This window comes from Hakea prostrata, chromosome 2 (genome assembly GCF_041222555.1).
Source record: "Hakea prostrata isolate BN-2017 chromosome 2, UWA_Hpros_2, whole genome shotgun sequence".
Taxonomy (NCBI): Eukaryota; Viridiplantae; Streptophyta; class Magnoliopsida; order Proteales; family Proteaceae; genus Hakea; species Hakea prostrata.
In genome coordinates this window covers 5,490,286-5,507,893 of record NC_142601.1, presented here as the reverse complement: position 1 = coordinate 5,507,893, position 17,608 = coordinate 5,490,286, and the positions used below count along the sequence as shown (strand labels likewise).

General features: G+C 35.5%; 1 protein-coding gene across 1 annotated transcript; it reads left to right on the top strand.

Annotated features, from left to right (window-relative positions):
• The first annotated feature begins 6,767 nt into the window (after positions 1-6,767).
• LOC149023447 (ras-related protein RABE1c-like) lies at positions 6,768-17,006 on the top strand. The gene is made up of 9 exons (XM_089143979.1): positions 6,768-6,868; positions 6,979-7,093; positions 14,716-14,788; positions 14,880-14,980; positions 15,529-15,594; positions 15,706-15,803; positions 16,024-16,086; positions 16,193-16,285; positions 16,469-17,006. Exons 2-9 carry the CDS (start codon positions 7,021-7,023, stop codon positions 16,550-16,552), a joined length of 651 nt encoding a protein of 216 aa, XP_089000105.1. The 5' UTR covers positions 6,768-6,868; positions 6,979-7,020; the 3' UTR covers positions 16,553-17,006.
• The last annotated feature ends 602 nt before the right edge of the window (positions 17,007-17,608 follow it).

Genomic DNA, 17,608 nt, shown 5'->3' with positions numbered 1-17,608 from the left:
TCCACCAAACTTTAAACATACCCAAACAACGGGCCCCTCTAGCTAACAAATTGGCATAAACATTGTTTGCTCTAAGAAATATGTGATACAACAATATTGTCAAAACCCAGCAACAAGTTCTTAATAAGCTGAACTATGTTTAAACAATTCCAATCCAGAGCACTAGAATCACCATGTAAACTGGAGACCACGGCCTTAAAATCAAAAAAGAGCTTGATATTCTTTTATCTCTATAGTAAGAGCAACTTGAAGGATGTCATACATCGCTTCCAACTCCGTTTGTGGTGCAGATAGAGCCCAACCTGCTTTCATTTGAGCAGCTATAAAGGAACCAGATGATGTCTTGATGACCCCTCCACGACCACTACAAGAAGTTGTTGAATCCCATGAACCATCTGAGAAAATAAAAAAAAAAAAAAAAAAAAAAAGATTTCATCAACTTCCATCGATTGCAGATGCAAATCATTGAATAATGCATTTGATGAAGCAATCAGCATATGTGATACAAACACTCCAAATGTGGCTGATGTAGAAGTTGCCTAAAAAAAATAGACCATTAATATATTGCAACAAAACATTTAGGGACTATAAAAAATTATATAGGCTCGGTTCAAGCCCTTCAAACAAATAAATATTCATTGCCTTCCAAATTAACCATGCTACTACACTCCAAATAGTATGCACCCAATTCTAAAATACCAATAGTCCGAAAAACAAATTCAATAAAATTTCACCAATCCACAATGTCATAGCCATGGAAAATATCTATATCCAACCGAAAGGGAAAGACTTTCCAACAAAGTTTTGCAAGAGGACAATGGAATTTAATATGAACAATCGATTCATGAACACATTTGCAATAAAGACACAGAGGAGTATAACAACCACCTCTTTGAAACAAATTTAAATTTGTAGGGAGAGCATTATGACCTACTTTCTAGAAAAACATTTTAATTTTAGGCACCATATGAGCTTTCCAAATTTTAGTCCAAAAAGATAAAGGGGCAGAGGTGGTTCCCCTGGAAGTTGAGCCCAAAAAGCCATTTAACTTCATAAAATAAGTAGATTTAATGGTAAAATGACCTGTTATAGTAAGTTTTCACATCCATCTATTCTGCAAGGCCTCAAATAAAATAGGAATCTTAAGAGTTGCACTAATCTCATTAGTTGAAAACTAGAGCTACAATTTATAATAGTCCCAGGATCTTGAAGGTCAATGAATTTTCACCAATCCATAAGGACTGCCAGAAGGTGGATTTCTCCAAATACGATTCAAAGGTAAATTAGGAATCCAAGGGTAAGAAAAAACCTTTGTTTGTTGACCATTACCAATACTTCAAATCAGACCATTTTTAAGAATTTATTTCCCAACATATAAATTTCGCCAACCCCAATAGCATCCCCTTTAACACTTAGCATCAAGAGAGAAATATTTGGATTTAATAACTCTGGCCCACAAAGAATTAGGATCTTGAAGTAATCTCCAAGCTTGTTTGGCTAATAAAGCTCTGTTGAAAATATAGAGATCACAAAACCCTAAGCCACCATGCTTTTTTTATTTACACAACTTATCCCATGATACCTAGGAAATACCCTTCTGAGATCCCCTCCCTCACCCAAAAAAATATAATTTGTTGGGATAATCCATCTATTATCTGTTTTAGTAATAAAAAAATATTAAACATTGCATAGGTCGGGAGAGCTTGAGCAACTGTTTTAATTAGTATTTCATTGCTAGCACTTGATAATAGTTTTCCCTTCCAACAAGCCAATTTTTTAGCCATTATTTCACAAAAAGAAGCAAACATTTGACTTCTAGGTTTACCAAAAGTAGATGGTAAACCCAAATATGTACCATGGGAACTCACTTCATCAATCTAAAGAATAGAAGTGATAGCTCTCCGAACAGTCGAAATTGTACCTTTACTAAACACCACAGATGATTTAGTCAAATTAATATGGTTGTCAGAAACATGCATGCATTATTAGAAAATAAAATTTATATGATGAGCATTTAATTAATTTGTAAGACAACGAAGATCATACAATCATCGGCCAAAAAAAGATGGTTAATAACAAGACTATGTCAAGATGTTCAAAATCCGGGCAATCTAGGGATACCAACATTTGCACTTAATCTCCTATACAAAGCCTCATCACAAATAATGGATATATATGGACTAAGCAGGCAGCCTTGTCTAATGCCTTTAGTTGGAACCACATTCTCAAATAATTGACCATTTACTTTAATTTGAAAAGTAACGGTGGTGATGCATTGCATGATCCACCACACCCACTTTGCCTGAAACCCCCAAAAATTTACACATTCCTTAATAAAATTCCATTCTAATTTGTCATATGCTTTACACACATCTAGTTTCAAAGCAAAATAACCATGCTTAAATGTAGATTTCTTCATGAAGTGAAAACATTCATATGCCAAATACACATTATCAGAAATGGATCGACTGACAACAAAGGCACTCTGGGTTTCACTGATAATGTTGGGCAAAATGACTTTTGTCAACAATTGAGTAGCTTTTTGGTGATTGTTGCTTTTGTCTTGTTATAGGTTGGTTTTTTTGGGGTTTCTTCTTCATTGTCATCCTCAGAGTTCATCTTCATGGATGCTTTAAAGATGAGACTTTTCCGCGGTCTTAGCGATTTGGGTGATTCAGAATTGTCTCGTTGTAATTTTCCAAAGCAACTGATTTAAAAGATGAATTAATAAAGTATTTTCACCATTTTTTTTTAAATATATCATATCATACTGTATACTTTCAAAAATGACAAATCTTTGGTTGACAAAATAATTATATTTTTTATTCATAAAGCTATTAAAAATAAAGCTAATAAAAATTATATTTTTCTTGTAAGGTTGAAATTGTCCATTAACTTTCATTTGTGACAAATCTTTAATTAGACAAAAGGATTCTTTTTCTTTTTCTTTTTCTTTTTAACAAAGCCTGCCCACAAAGTTATTATACACACAGAATTTAACTTTCTTGTAAGGTCAAAGTTAGTCCATTCAATTTGATTTGTGTTTAATCATTATACTAACTATTAATTTGAAGTTAAAAAACATTAATTATCACAATAATTATCTCATTCCTTTTATTGTGTCTCTCAATTAAATCTTTATTTATAGAAAACCATGATTGCCCATTAAACCTCGAAATTCCTTTATCCTCTCCTTGGGTCCGTTTTGAACTATTTAATCACTATACTGACCATTAATTTGAAATTAAAAAAATATTAATTATCATATATCATGATCTCATTCTCTTGATTCTCTCACTTAAATCATTATTTATGGTAAACCATGATTGTCTACTAAAGTTTTAAATTTCTTTATTGATCTCCTTAGAAGAGACTGGATCTCCAAAATAATGAAACATAAATTCTTTTATTTCCAAATCTAGCCCAAATTCCTAATCCAACCCTTTGAATCATTATCCTAGAATTTTAATCAATCTTTTTTATTTTTATTATGTAAAACCTATCCGTTCTTTTTAAAATATCAAATATAAATAATTATCTCCATGCTCGATTCTCTTCCTCATTTTTATTTTTTTGAAAAAATGATTACTAACGGTTATTTGCAGGCTTGTAGCTAGCCACCGACATGAATTGACAATCTCCTCAATTCTGGACCATGTATCTTCTTTAATTGCTGAGTATAAAAGGTATTCAGACCTTCTTATTTTCAGTAATAAAATGTTCAATATTTAGACAAAAAAGGATTTTATATTGATATTAAAGAAATTTTATATTCTTATTTATGTGCAAATTCAGTGATATTTTTCTTAATAATAATGTTCTTTTATTCTTATTTTTATTGTATTTATTTTCTATTTTTCACTCTTTATTTTCTATTTATTATTATCCTTTTTCAAAAGTTTCAACTTTTTCTCCTCATCCTAAAAATTGAATTTTTTTTTACTATGAAATTTTTAATTTTAGATTTTATTTATCCCTTTTTTCTCGATTTTTTTTTCTCTCTCTTATATGGAATGCACTTGTAATTATCTACCTAGTTATAAAAAGTATTTGTTGTTGGGTAATCATCTGAAGATTTCCAAACAATTTTTATATTCGAGGCAAAAATGGTTTTCACAATTGATTTTCAATAGAGTAAAAATAAAATGTAACAAAAAAAAAAAAAAAATCATGCCAAACACATCATTAGTCTCCAATTTCTCAATTTGAATCGTACATTTGTTAGCTTTCTTAGTCTCCAAACACATCATTAGACTCTTTTGTTAGCTTCCTTAAATGGATCATAGTTTTCTGCCATAGTGGGTTTCTTGTTGGAGATGCCAAGCATGATTCATTGGGCGTTTCCCATTATGGGCTAGGTTCTCATGCTATTTTCACTAGAGGTTGAACCCTCATTTAATTCTGTTGGCTTTGTTTGGTTGGTTCATTTACAAACCTAAGACCGAGTCTGGGTTAGTTGCCACATCAATAAAATTCCAATGAATTATACATAGAAACGATGGAAAATCTTGTAGTTGTTGTGGTAATAGAAAATGATAAAAGTTAAACATTAAATGGTTGTTTAGTTGATAATAATCGATACCTCTTAGTTAATAGGTCATGGGTTTGACGCCCATTATTGGCAAGAAATGTTGAGATTAAATTATATAATGAGTTTGGTATGTCAAATGAAAATAGCTTAGAAAATAATGAGCTACCAATTCCTAAAATATTAATAATTATTATAAATATAACTAATTTAAATAAAAAAAAATGGATAATTACTAATGTCCTTCTATATCATAGCTTAATTTCTAAAAAAACCGTGCTCTTTATGAAATTCTTATTAGTTTTCTCACTTCTAATAAAATTAAGAGGCTGTTAAGCTGGGGTGTGCAATGTTCATTTTAACTTTGTTAGAATAAAGAAACCAAAAAATGATATTACTTTAATTTTGAAATGCCATATGAAATACTATAATGTAACCCATGATATCACTCAAAGTACATGACATAAAATAAGGGCCATAACTAATTATTCCACCAGAAATGAAACTTCAAGGGTTTGTTTTTAATTTGGTTAAATATTACCTTTTTTTTTTTTTTTGTGAAAAGGTTAAATAGTACCCGAATTGATTCAACTTTATCAAATTGTCCGGATTTAGCCCGTTTGGTAAAGGGCCACCTGTTGTATTAGCTAAGGTTAAAGTAATCGTTTTGGCCAACGTAAAACTGTTCTAGTGGTTGAAACCAACAATTCTTAACAAAGAGGTCGTGCAAAACGTAAAATTGTTCTAGTGGTTGAAACCAACAACTCTTAACGAAGAGGTCGTGCTTAACGAACAGTGGTTGAAACCAACAACTCTTAATGAAGGGGTCGTGGGTTCGACTCTGTTGAGACATACTAATATCCCCATCCCCCATATTAAGCCCCTTTGTACAAAAAAAGAAAGAAAAAGGAATCGTTTTGTATCGCCGTGTTGGTGGCTGGCAACACTATCGACACGGTGATATTTGGAGGGGGTATCGATGAAAAATCAACCCCTAGTTTTGAAAGATATTTGGGTTATTTTAGTTTGAATTTTGGTGTGTAGCATAATTTGAGGCCAATAAACACACTGAAAGTATTATTTTGATCTAATACATCACTTAAACTAATGTTCTTAATCGACACATGCTCAGTTGTATGCGAGCTAAACTGAAAGTCTGGAAACTTGCAGATTTGTATGAAACCTTGCTTGATCGACACAAGCAATGTAATAATTAGCGATAACGGAGCAAGATGTAATCGTAAATGTTGAAGATTAGAGCAAGATAGGGATAAAATGCAAGAAATAGGAGAGAGAAACGACATTGACGACATATCGGTGCTATATCGTCGACTTACTGTCGACCTTGTGTCGGAGGAGGGTGTTGTGTCACTTCACTCCGACATGGCGATATATCGTCAACACTTCGAACTATGGTACTAGCTTGCAACCAGCTTAGAGAAGAACGCCAAAAAGAGGGAAGTGGTCGTATTTAGTAGGCAAAGTTTGTTGTATTGGTCGGATAATTTTAAGAGATATGTTATTCTATTATATCATACTAGTCAATGTATTTTCAGTGCAATTTAATAAAGAGATGCATTGCTATATATTATATCGACTAAAGATCTTCTACCCCCAATACCCTCACGAGTTCGGATCATCTCCCCTGACGGCTTCTACACCCAATACTCTTATGAGTCCGGATCATCTCTGTGCTCCCGACGGCTATTGATTATAAATTACAGGGGGGCCATAGGATTAGGGCGATGATTTTTTAAAGTTTTATTATTTATTATTTTATGGGGCCACAAGTGGATGGGAATCCCCCATGGGGAGAGATCCACCTTCCCTCCCCCCCCCCCGCGCCCCACCACAAAGGAGGGCGGATTGGGGGGATCTACCGCATCCGATGAATGAATGTATCGACTAGTATCGTTTGGAATTGTAGGTAAGGTTTAAAGTATCGTATTGGTCAGGTGATTTTAAGAGACGCATCATACTGTATCGAGTATCGTATCCCTCTGGCTATTGTATTTTAGTGTAATTCAACTATCAAGATGTTTCATATTGGCTGGGTCAAATATGGATACGTATTGACTAGTATCGTATGGTACCGTGAGATACCTTAAACCCGGTGATGGTAGGTTAATTCGGAGAACTGATATGAGAAATGAGAAGGCTCTATTTAGAAAAAGAAAAAGAAAAAAAAAAAAAAATCTCATTCTGACCTGTCCTCTCTCTTCATAATTTTCAACGGCCGACCACTGCTGACGTTCCTGACAAAACACGCTCTTTTCCCCCTCTCACTCTCTCTCTCCTCCGCCTCATTTCTCTCCCGCTCTTTCATTTCTGTTCCTTCTGGTATTTTTCCCTTCTACGCATTACTGAACTGTTTCTTCTTCGTAATTCGCTCTATTCCTTTCGTTTCTCATTTCGGGTTGACTCATTTTTGTTTCTTTGCTTACACGCAGAGGCCAAAATTGTTTTAGGGTTTCTCTGCTTGTTTTTTTCCCATGGCTGCTCCACCTGCTAGGGCTCGAGCTGATTACGATTACCTCATAAAGCTTCTTCTGATCGGCGACAGCGGTAAGGGATTGAATTTGGTTTATTTCTCTCGTGGATCGTGTTTAGACTCGTGGTTTTAATTTTTCCTGGCTTGGTTGGTGATATGGCTGGAAGTTTTGAGTTTCGTTTTTCTTACTTTTGATTGGGGATCTGAGTGGTTTCTAGTTACTTGATCTGCTTTCGTGAAAAAGTGAGAGTCAGAGTATTTATATGGTGCATACGGATCTCGAAATTGGTTTTGAAGATTCAGGTGGCTTCGCATAATTTATTAGCAGATAAGGCTCTGTGATCTACGTGGAATGACATTGGATGGATGATCCTATTAAAATGTCTGTTGTTATGGAAACAATCTTAACATGGTTTACACGCTCCCTTTTTCCCCTAGATTAGTATGAAGATCTATATTCAAAATAGCAATACGACGAGCGGTGTTCAGGGTTAATAAGAAGACGGGGGAAAAACAAAAGATGAATTTGGTTAGCTCTGTTCAGGCTAATAGAGCAATTGTGTTTTTCATAGTTACCAATTTACAGGATTCAAGATCTGTTGCCTCTGGCTTTAATTCTGGATTTGTCATGTTTATCTTGTTTCTAGGGAGAGGTGTGCGATTGTGCCATGTGTGCGCTACAATTTATCCTTCTTAAATTGGACCTTGTTTGAATACCCCATCATTTCCCGAGTTTTTGCTGGCCCTGCTTGATATATTATTTTTACTTTTGCCTTCATGTTTCTTAGTTATTCACTTACCTTGGTTATGGCTCATTGTATACTTGGAAGACACTTCATTTTTTCCATCTTATAGAGCTATGGACCTCTCTATAGGGAATTTTGGACTATAAATATGTACCACCCCTGATTTTAATTTTCCCTATAATAAGATATATTTTCTTAGTAAACTATACATTGAGTGATGGTTTTTTCTGGCATTGATTTTTTCATCTGACTTGACTCCTAATTCTTTTTGGTATTATGTAAGTTCCATCAGAAGAACGCTGGTGCCCAGCTTACATTTATTATTCATAGAACTTTCAATTTAGTTATCTTTCACTTCCTACCATCCCCTAATTCATGTATCTGAAAGTACTTGTGTGTGGTTAACAAGTGTTTTATTTGCATATATTGGGTTAGTGTAGTATAAGGATGGTTGGTCTCTTCAGAAGCTCGTGTTTGAAATATTAAAACAGTCAAACAATGGATGCGCTTGTTATTGGCTGCAGGGTAGATGTAACATATCTGTAGTAGTGTGCAAGTTTATTAGGTATTTAGGTCTATAAATATACAGATCAGAACTTTATGCACATGTAAATCATTCATTTTGAACTCATTGATGTTTTTTATTACTGTAGTGTGCATTAGTTCCAGCAAGACTGCAAGTGTGCCTAAGATGTTTTATATTCCACCATTGGATTTGGGGTTGTGGTTTATTAAATTGTGGCTTGTTTTTATTGTTTAGTTTTTTGAAGGTTGTGAATTGCAATGTACTGGATGATAGGACATATCTGTGGATGGTAGATATTAAGTTGGAGGGTCTAACTTTTAAATAAGGCAGCTATTAGACTTGTATGAGCCTTGTTCTTCTGATATCAATTTTGGTTTTAGCGTATGAAACTTTTATTGGCTTGGTTTCTGGATGGACCTTAAGGGTGATGATGAGCTTGTAAACATAGAGTGGTTTGATTTCTCAAATGAAAGTTTATTGTAGTAACCTTGGTCATTACATTGTATTTTGGAGTTTCTTTGGTCGTATCTTGCAAATGTACTTATTGCATTTCATATGTAGCTGTATATTTCTAGGACGTTTCCTAAAATAGCATTAGAATAACATTTTTATTCCTTTTCTTTGTTTTAAGGGTTGGGGGTCAGGTGCTATAATGGGTAAGGAGTTGTGATAGGATATTCTATTGTGTTATTCTCAGTGGATGAAGCTAAGTTGATGATCAAACATTGTTTGTTAAAGTATGCAATTACGAATCATATACTACTAAGTGGTGTATTGTTTTAGTTCTTTAAGAATGAGATGGAAAGATGCACATGACATGATCGTATATAGTTAGGAAAGGAAAAGTGTATATACTGATTGATTGATTGTGGAGGGAGGGAATGCTTCTTTTTATTTTTCCAACCTTGCCCTTTGATTGTTGAGAATGTCGGATTTCCTGGATATTTCTATTTGATTTGAATGAAGTTAAGCTACAAAAAGTGGGGATAATCTTCTCCCAAACGTAAGAGACACTACATCGAAGGTGAACTGAACTTCATTATTGTCACCTCCAGTTAATTTCTTAGTAGTGAAAGTAAGTTACCAAACTGCGACTTAGTATGTGATTCCAAGGCATTGTTGGCATGGGCAGTAATATGGGTACTGCAGTCCTAACCTTTGTTAGTGTTATTAGGTCTGGAGTCAATCTGTTTTGACTTTATTTTCAATGTCCTTTGCAACTGTGATGTAGCCCAAGCAGAGTTACTAGAACGATAGGACTGGAAATGACTAGCTCACATTGAAACTGATCACAACCACTAGCAAAATTTTATGTTCTGCTGTGGTTTGGGAAAAGTAATATAACATCTTCAATATAAGTCGGAATGAGCTGATTCAAAAGCCAATATTTCTAGGACTCATAGATCTACAACTTTTGTGTTTGAGTTTTCTCAAAGAAGGACTGGAACAAGACTGAAATGAGAATGGAAGTGAGAGAATATGAATGAACCGATTTGGGGGTTTTGGTAGAAATGATTGGATGAGTAGAACTTCAATGGTTGTTTTCTCTTTGAGGGCATCAACTCTTCCATATTGAAGGGTGCAACCTTCAATGATGCACACTTAGGAAACATGATGGCCTTTTATAGGCAAAATAGAGGAAAAACTATCTAGTTACTACCAAATCTTAACCTATCATTGCAAAATTAGTTGAGATTGTCATAAGACTTATAGCTTAGAAACTAGAAATATAATAAATAGTAAATACTTCCAATAACTATTGTTATCCCAATGTGTCTTAAGCAAGTTGTAATGAAGTAGTTTGTTCCAAAGATCTTTAATGCAAGCTCCTAGTAAGTCGGAGTGTTCCATTGTTCCTTGATACAAGCTACAATATATCTTGAGAATAACAAAGTCAAGTGAAAGATTTGAACTAGTTCTTCAATTAGAATTCTACTCAAACTAGAATTGGACTGAGCTCGAATGTAGGCTGATCTCCTTACTTGGTTGGGCTTCAAGGCGGGCTACATCATTCCCCCTTCTTTAGAAGAGTCTATCAACAATTCTTGTCACTATGATTGAAAGAGTCTTTAATATAAGGTGTTAAGTGTTGACCATTGAACACATCATGGATCTTCTTGTCAGGAGGAAGCTTTAATCTGAAGGCATGAAACTTGATTCTTGCTAGAACTTCAAGTGGTTGAAGATTTCGATCAGTATTGTAGCTTCTAGTGGGATGATATTCTGGTGGCAAAAAAGCCTGAACAGGATCTCTTGGTTCAAACATAACTTCTCTTTGTTGCTTGTCAACGTCTCCTTATAGGATTCAACCAAATAAGTACTTGAATGGTTTCAAATTTATATACAAGATACTTTGGAAGTTCTTGACATTTTGGATCTTGGAGATGCAGATCAACACACACTTAAGGTGGAGAACTCTCATTTTAGGAGACAACATCTGCTATTATGCCAAATCAAACCACTAAAGGTACATATTGTGACTAGTGCTACTAAATATGTTGAATCTTCTTCAAATCCTTCCAATACAACAAAGCATTCTGCTCAATCTAACATTCTCAACAAACAACTACAATTGATTAAGGTTCTTCAACTGGTTTGCGTTGTTACTCTTGTGGAGAAATGGGTCATTGTGCTAGCAACTATAAAAACAACAAAAATTGACCCACTAGAAAGGCTTACTTGGTGGATAATGAGTTTGATGATAATATTGAAATGCTCCTCAAGATGACTTAAAAGATAATGAAGTTCATATAGAGGATGAATTGATGAACAAGTGATACATGGTGAATTTGGCGAGCTTCTCATGGTGAGATATTTTTCTTTCTCCTAAGTATGTCAATGGAGATAGGTGGCTTCGTACAAACATTTTTTTCACTCTGCTTGCATATTTGCGGGAAAGTTATGTCAATTAATTATTGACTTTTGCTGCTGTGAGAATGTTATTTCTGAAATGGCTGCAAACATGTTGAAGTTGGAACAAAAGGAGTATCCAACATTCCAACCCTTACAAAATGTCTTGGTTTAAGAAGGGTACCAAAGTAACGGCTTCTAAACGTTGCCTTGTGAATCTTTTGATTGGTTCCATATATTTTGATAAGATATGGTGTGATGTTCTACTCACGGATGTTAGCCACATTATTCTTGGACATCCTTGGCAATTTGATAGAAAGATCACTCATGATGAGTATCACAAAACTTACTCTTTTATTTAGGGTGGAAAGAAAATTGTTTTAGTACCTAGTAAGGAGCCTCTTAAGCTGTCTTTTAGTTGAATACCTCATCTCCAAATCTACTCCCAATGAAGGATGTAAATGGCACTATTCAAGGGTTTAATGTTGTATATGTCTTGCTTAACAAAGCCGATGGGAGAGGTGTATATGTGCCTGCCATACTCCATTAAGTTTAACCTCTCTTGGAAGAATTTAAAGAGGCACATCAAAGATTGGATAATAAGGTTGAATCCTATGAGTTAGACATTGACAAGAGAAGTTATGTTTGAACCTGCAGATCTTGTTTGGGCTTATTTGCCACTAGAGTGTCATCCTGTTAGAAGCTATAATGTGATTGAAAGCTTGGACCACTTGAAGTTCTAACACAAATCAATCTTAATTCCTTTTGATTGAACCTTTCTCCTGACAAAAAGATCCATGATGTGTTCCATGTTTGACACTTGACACCTTACATGGGAGACCTTTTTTTATGATGGAGACTCGAATTTGGGGATGGATCTTCTAAAGAGGGGGGGGGGAATGATGCAGCCCGTTTGAAGGCCCAACATGACAAACCCATCGAAGGAAGAGGATCAGCCCGTATTCAAGCTTGGTCCAATTTTAGCCTAGTCTAGTTTTAGTTCCAAGTACATTCCAGCGTAAGAACTAGTTCTTCCATTTAATTTTGTTATTCTCAAGTTACATTGGAGCTTGCATCAAAGAAGAATTGAACCGCTACTTCATTAGAGCTTGCATCAAGGTACATTGGAATAAACTACTTCATTGTTGCTTGCTTTTAAAGAACATTGGAACAACAATTGTTATTGAAAGTATTTACTATTTATTATATTTCTAGTTTCTAAGCTAGCTCTAAGTTTTTGTTAAATGTCAACCATTAAACTCATTTGCAATCAAGAGTTGAGATTTGTAGTGACCAGATAGTTTTTCCTCTATTTCGCCTATAAGAGGCCATCATGTTTTTTAATGAACAATTTTTCCTGAAGTGCATTTCCTTGAACCTTGAAGAGTTCTCCCCTTGAAAACGTTGAAATGTTTTCACTCTTTTGAAGAGTGGAGTGTTTCCTAAGTGTGCATTTGGAAGTATTGATGCTCTTAGAGCTTTCATGGAGGCCTAGAAGAGAAACCATTGAAGTTCTACTTATCCCCATCATTTTCTGCCAAATCCTCCAATTTGTCTACTCATATTTGCTTACTTCCATCTTTATTGTGGTCTTATTCCAGTTCTTTTTTGAGAAAACTCTAACACAAAAGCTGTGGATCTATGAGTCCTTAAAATATTGGTTTTTGAATGAGGTCAATATGATTTATATAGAAGAAGTTGCACCATTTTTCCAGAAACATGGCAGAACAGAAAATTCTGCGTGTGGTTGTCACTAGTTTTGGTGTGTGTTAGTCACTCTCCTCTTCCTATTGTTCCAGTAGCTCTGCTTGGGCTACATCAAATTGTCTTCTAGTTCTTCTTTTGCCCTCCCAACCCTTTGAGATTTTTCTTTGGGATTTAATTGGCTAACCATTGGATCTATATTATGTTTTGTATTACTACATATTATTATATGTTAGGACTAATTAGTCTAAGGCCTCTAAAAGATGGTTGACATCAATGCTGAACTGGTGAGTGTTGAGATCATGCTATGTATGTTCTTTCGGTTTGAATTGTTGTGTCCTAGTTTACGTTCCTTGGGTTTGCATCTTGATTCGAATTGTTCCTATACGGCTATACCCACAATTCTTCAAAAGCATATCATTTCCTATCAAGCCTGTTTCACCATTAATTTTTTATACATTAAAAAGTTACTTTGATTTACACGTGTGTGGTATTAACACATCGAATCCAAGATCCACTCTGTCAGTGGCATCTTTCATCGTTGCTACAACATTTTCAGCAGCTGATGAGATCTCCTCAATTACACTTGCTACTGTATACGCTTTGTCCTTCATCTTATCTTCCTTATTTTTCAGTTTAGGGCAATTAAAGCTGATGTGCCCTTTCCAATGGCAATACTAGCATTCAAAATTTTCATATGATCAAAATTTGAATTTAGACCTACGTTTGCTATCAAAACTCTTATTGTGCGCTCTCCCCTCACAAATAGACTTCTAAGTTTTTTGTGGACCCTCTATTCCTCAAGTCTTGATGGGTAATGAAGACTTGAAATCTTCCATAGGGATGGTGTCTTTTCCATAGAGCATTGTAGTAACAAAGTATTCGTAGGAAGCCGATACAAGTACGTTGACATCAATCATGTGCTGACAAGGTTCATTAACCTTGGGCTTTGATACCAATTGTAGAGGAAATACGTCCAACACCAATTGGTATGTACAAACTTGACAGGTAATCAAGACGAAATACAGAAAGAAGGAAATGTAAAGACACAATTTACATGGATTGACAGGTGGCCTATATCCATAGGGCAATCACATAGAACTGATTCACTATTTAGGAAAAATCACACACCTCACCCACAGTGTATGTGGGATCCACTCTAACAATATTACCCCACTGCCCATCCCAAAATGATGGAAATACAGAAGGGGAATACATCAAAGAGACCCTATTAGTGATAACCCACCCAACTTAGAAGCCTACTCTATATTTGAGATCCCATTCTCTGGATGCTAAAGTTGGAATCACTTAAGCACATCTCCTCCCTCTATTTAAAGGTGATGGAGAGTGAGATAACAAACCTATGTTGCACATGTTTTTAAAGATGGTCATGGAGGGTCTCGTCCAAAATTTCTCATTTTAAAACATATGTATGTTATGATTTCTTAGTTTCACACTTTCACTTCTTTTGAATTCGGATGGGATTGAATGCATTAAGTATGTTCAGTTCATTGTCTTCAAAAGCCAACATTTCATAGGTTTAAATGCAAGTCATCAATAGTTTGGATGATCTAAGTCACACTATTCACATTTTTCCACTTGAAGACTAGTCATGAAAATAGTCATAAAAATAGTCTTCACAGTACTGAGTAACCCAGTCTCACCTTCAACCAGATAACAAGTAGCCTTGATCAAGTCTTTGTTCTTATAACAATTCTTGCAATTTTACTCTGTTGAATGCCATATGTGGATGGAGGAGCTGTTTTGGGTTTCTTTTCTATGAATTTCAATGCTTTTAAATTGGAAGCATGTCAGATTTCAATATATATATATTCTGAGTTTAGTCTTTCCTTGTCATATTCCTTTGCAGGTGTGGGCAAGAGTTGCCTTCTTTTGCGCTTCTCAGATGGTTCATTCACCACCAGCTTTATTACTACCATTGGGTCTGTGCTTTGAATCATTCTTGTCATCATGCATTAATAGTTCTTTCTTGTTTGGTTTCCTGATCACCTGGCAAATGATTCTTTTCGACAGCATTGATTTTAAGATAAGAACAATTGAGCTTGATGGCAAACGGATCAAACTGCAGATCTGGGACACAGCTGGTCAGGAGCGTTTCCGAACAATCACAACAGGTTGATGCTTAGTCTCATATTAGTTATACCCCTATTTTTCTGGATATTGTTGGGTCTAGAAAAAATGGTCGACAATGTATTTTCAAATTGAATGATCTTGGGGGTGAAATGGCAGCCAATGCTTATGTTATGCATCTTTATTAGTGCACTAGAATTTGATGAACTGTGGAATTGAATTGTACCGATTAGATTGTTAGGATCATTCTGTTACTGGGTTGATTACATTTCCTGGGGTTCATGGGTAGTTTGTTCCTAATCTTCAGTACTGCTATTATGGTGACGCATGTGATATACCGTGTCAGGTTGGCAGCTGGCACTGAAAAAGATTGGAGGGCAAGGATCCATGTAGCGACTCAGCCAAACCCTTTTACATGGATTCTACAACCTTACATTTAGTTGGAATAAGGCTGAGTAGTTGTTGATGTGATGTACCAACTTCAAATGCCCTTATAGATAGTCACAATAATTTAGTCCACTTTTTTTTTGCAAGCCCCAGAAACATCTTTGCATGTTCAAATAGTCCTGCTTAAAGTACTTTTCTTCTGCAGCTTACTACCGTGGAGCAATGGGTATTCTACTGGTATATGACGTTACTGATGAGTCATCATTTAACAGTAAGTGATTACTTTTCCTCGAGTTATTAATTGAAGTTTGGATAGCTGTATCAATTTATCACCTGAGGGGAACTGAGACTACCATATCGCTTTTGAAACTATTTTTCACAGACATTAGGAACTGGATCCGCAACATTGAGCAGCATGCTTCTGACAATGTCAACAAGATACTGGTGGGGAACAAGGCTGACATGGACGAAAGCAAAAGGGTGAGCTCTGCTTTGCTACCCTTTATAGTCGAATTACTTTGACTACAATAGTTCATTGTGATCTTTGAACTCATTGGCTGTGAAGCAGTTTGTTTTTGAGTTATTATTAGTTTGCTGGAACCCTGAGAGTGGAGAATGATCTGGTGATATTCATGGGCTTTTTCCATATTCTCTGATTCTTTTTTTCTGTAGGATGACCTTTCCTTATATCCTTTTCCAGGCTGTTCCTACCTCAAAGGGCCAAGCACTTGCTGATGAGTATGGTATCAAGTTCTTTGAGACTGTGAGTAGAATTTCTCACTGACATTGACTCTCAGATGGGAAGTACCGTATTACTTTTTACTTATTGCTTTCCTCTCTATATCTTGAAAAACACTTGCCTATTGCAGAGTGCGAAGACAAATTTGAACGTTGAGCAGGTTTTCTTTTCGATAGCAAGAGATATAAAGACAAGGCTAGCAGAAACTGACTCCAGGACAGAGGTATAACGTTGTCATTATTTTGAGTGATTATTTTTGTTATTTGTTCCATCTCTTAACCCTGTTGAGGTTATGAATATTTGGAGCATCCTGCCAAAGGTTTATGTGGCTGTTATGTTATTACATGTATGAGGTTTTCGAAAGGAATCTTGCTTGATCTGATGTTTATTTGTTGTGGGACTGCAGCCTCAGACTATCAGAATCAACCCATCTGACCAAGCAGCTGGTGGTGCTCAAGCTCCTCAAAGATCAGCGTGCTGTGGGTCTTAAGAGGATCAAAATTCGGACTTTAGGGAGAGAGAGAAAGGGCAGGTCCTGGAGGTAATGGCGATTCCAATTGATAATGACTAATCATGAAGATAATTAGGGCGAGTGCTTGTATTTTTCTCCTTACCATTCTTTGCAACTACTATTTTTAGCATTGGAAAGTTAGTTTGTTCAATCATTTGTGGAATTTATTATGTGGGGGACAATCCTCTTTTCTTCTTCTTTTTGTTTTTCTTGGGTTTAGAAAATCGTAATGTTTCTTTTAATCCTGTCTCTGAGATACCGTATATTGTTGATGTCCTTATTGTAGAAAGTATATAGAAGCAGTCATTTATTTTTGATATGTCAGTACATAATGAAAGTATGTTATTTTCCATTAGACAAGGCTGAAGGATGAGGTTTACTCCAGCAGAAATAAAATAGCTCCCAAGCTCTCCATGCCAGTTTGTGTTTGAGTTTTAGAATCCATGACTCGAGCTGCCGGGAATGTTTGTTTGTAGTTGAATGATTGAATCGATTAATGTGGATAAAGTTGGTGAACACTTTGAATTCCTTTCATTGGCATCCGTTTTCAGAACCAAAAAGACCCCAACTCTTATTACAGACTGGAACTTTCCTTCTGGATTTCAGTAAGGCTGTGTTTGTTTGCTGGAATAAAGGTGGGGTGGGAAAAAATGGGTGGGAAAATTCTTGAAAAAAGGTAGATTTCTTTACTTTTCCCTTAAATCCCAAAATGGTAGATTGTTTGGTTGCTTGGGGTGGGAAAGTGGGAGATAAGTTTCCTTGAATCAATGAAATTTGTCTGCTGATGTGGCAGTCCAACTTTTCCACCCCATGCCATTTTAAAATCTCACATATTTGATGGGATTTTGTGGGAAAGTTGGGAAAAGTAAAAAGTGGAACTCACCCCTATCACTTTTCCACATACATAGTACCTACATGTTTTTTTTTCCACCCCTTTTTTCCCACCCCACCTTTGCAAATAAACGCAGCCTAAGAAAAATCTCGTGTTTCCTGGTGAAATGAAAATTTAGGCACTGTTTTTTTTGTTGGAATAAA

Excerpts from the sequence above, each read along its gene's own strand:
- LOC149023447 (XM_089143979.1), top strand. The coding sequence starts at position 7,021 with ATGGCTGCTCCACCTGCTAGGGCTCGAGCTGATTACGATTACCTCATA. Across the intron at positions 14,981-15,528 it reads TTTCCGAACAATCACAACAG|CTTACTACCGTGGAGCAATG; the intron begins GTTGATGCTTAG and ends TTTCTTCTGCAG. Across the intron at positions 16,286-16,468 it reads AAACTGACTCCAGGACAGAG|CCTCAGACTATCAGAATCAA; the intron begins GTATAACGTTGT and ends GTGGGACTGCAG.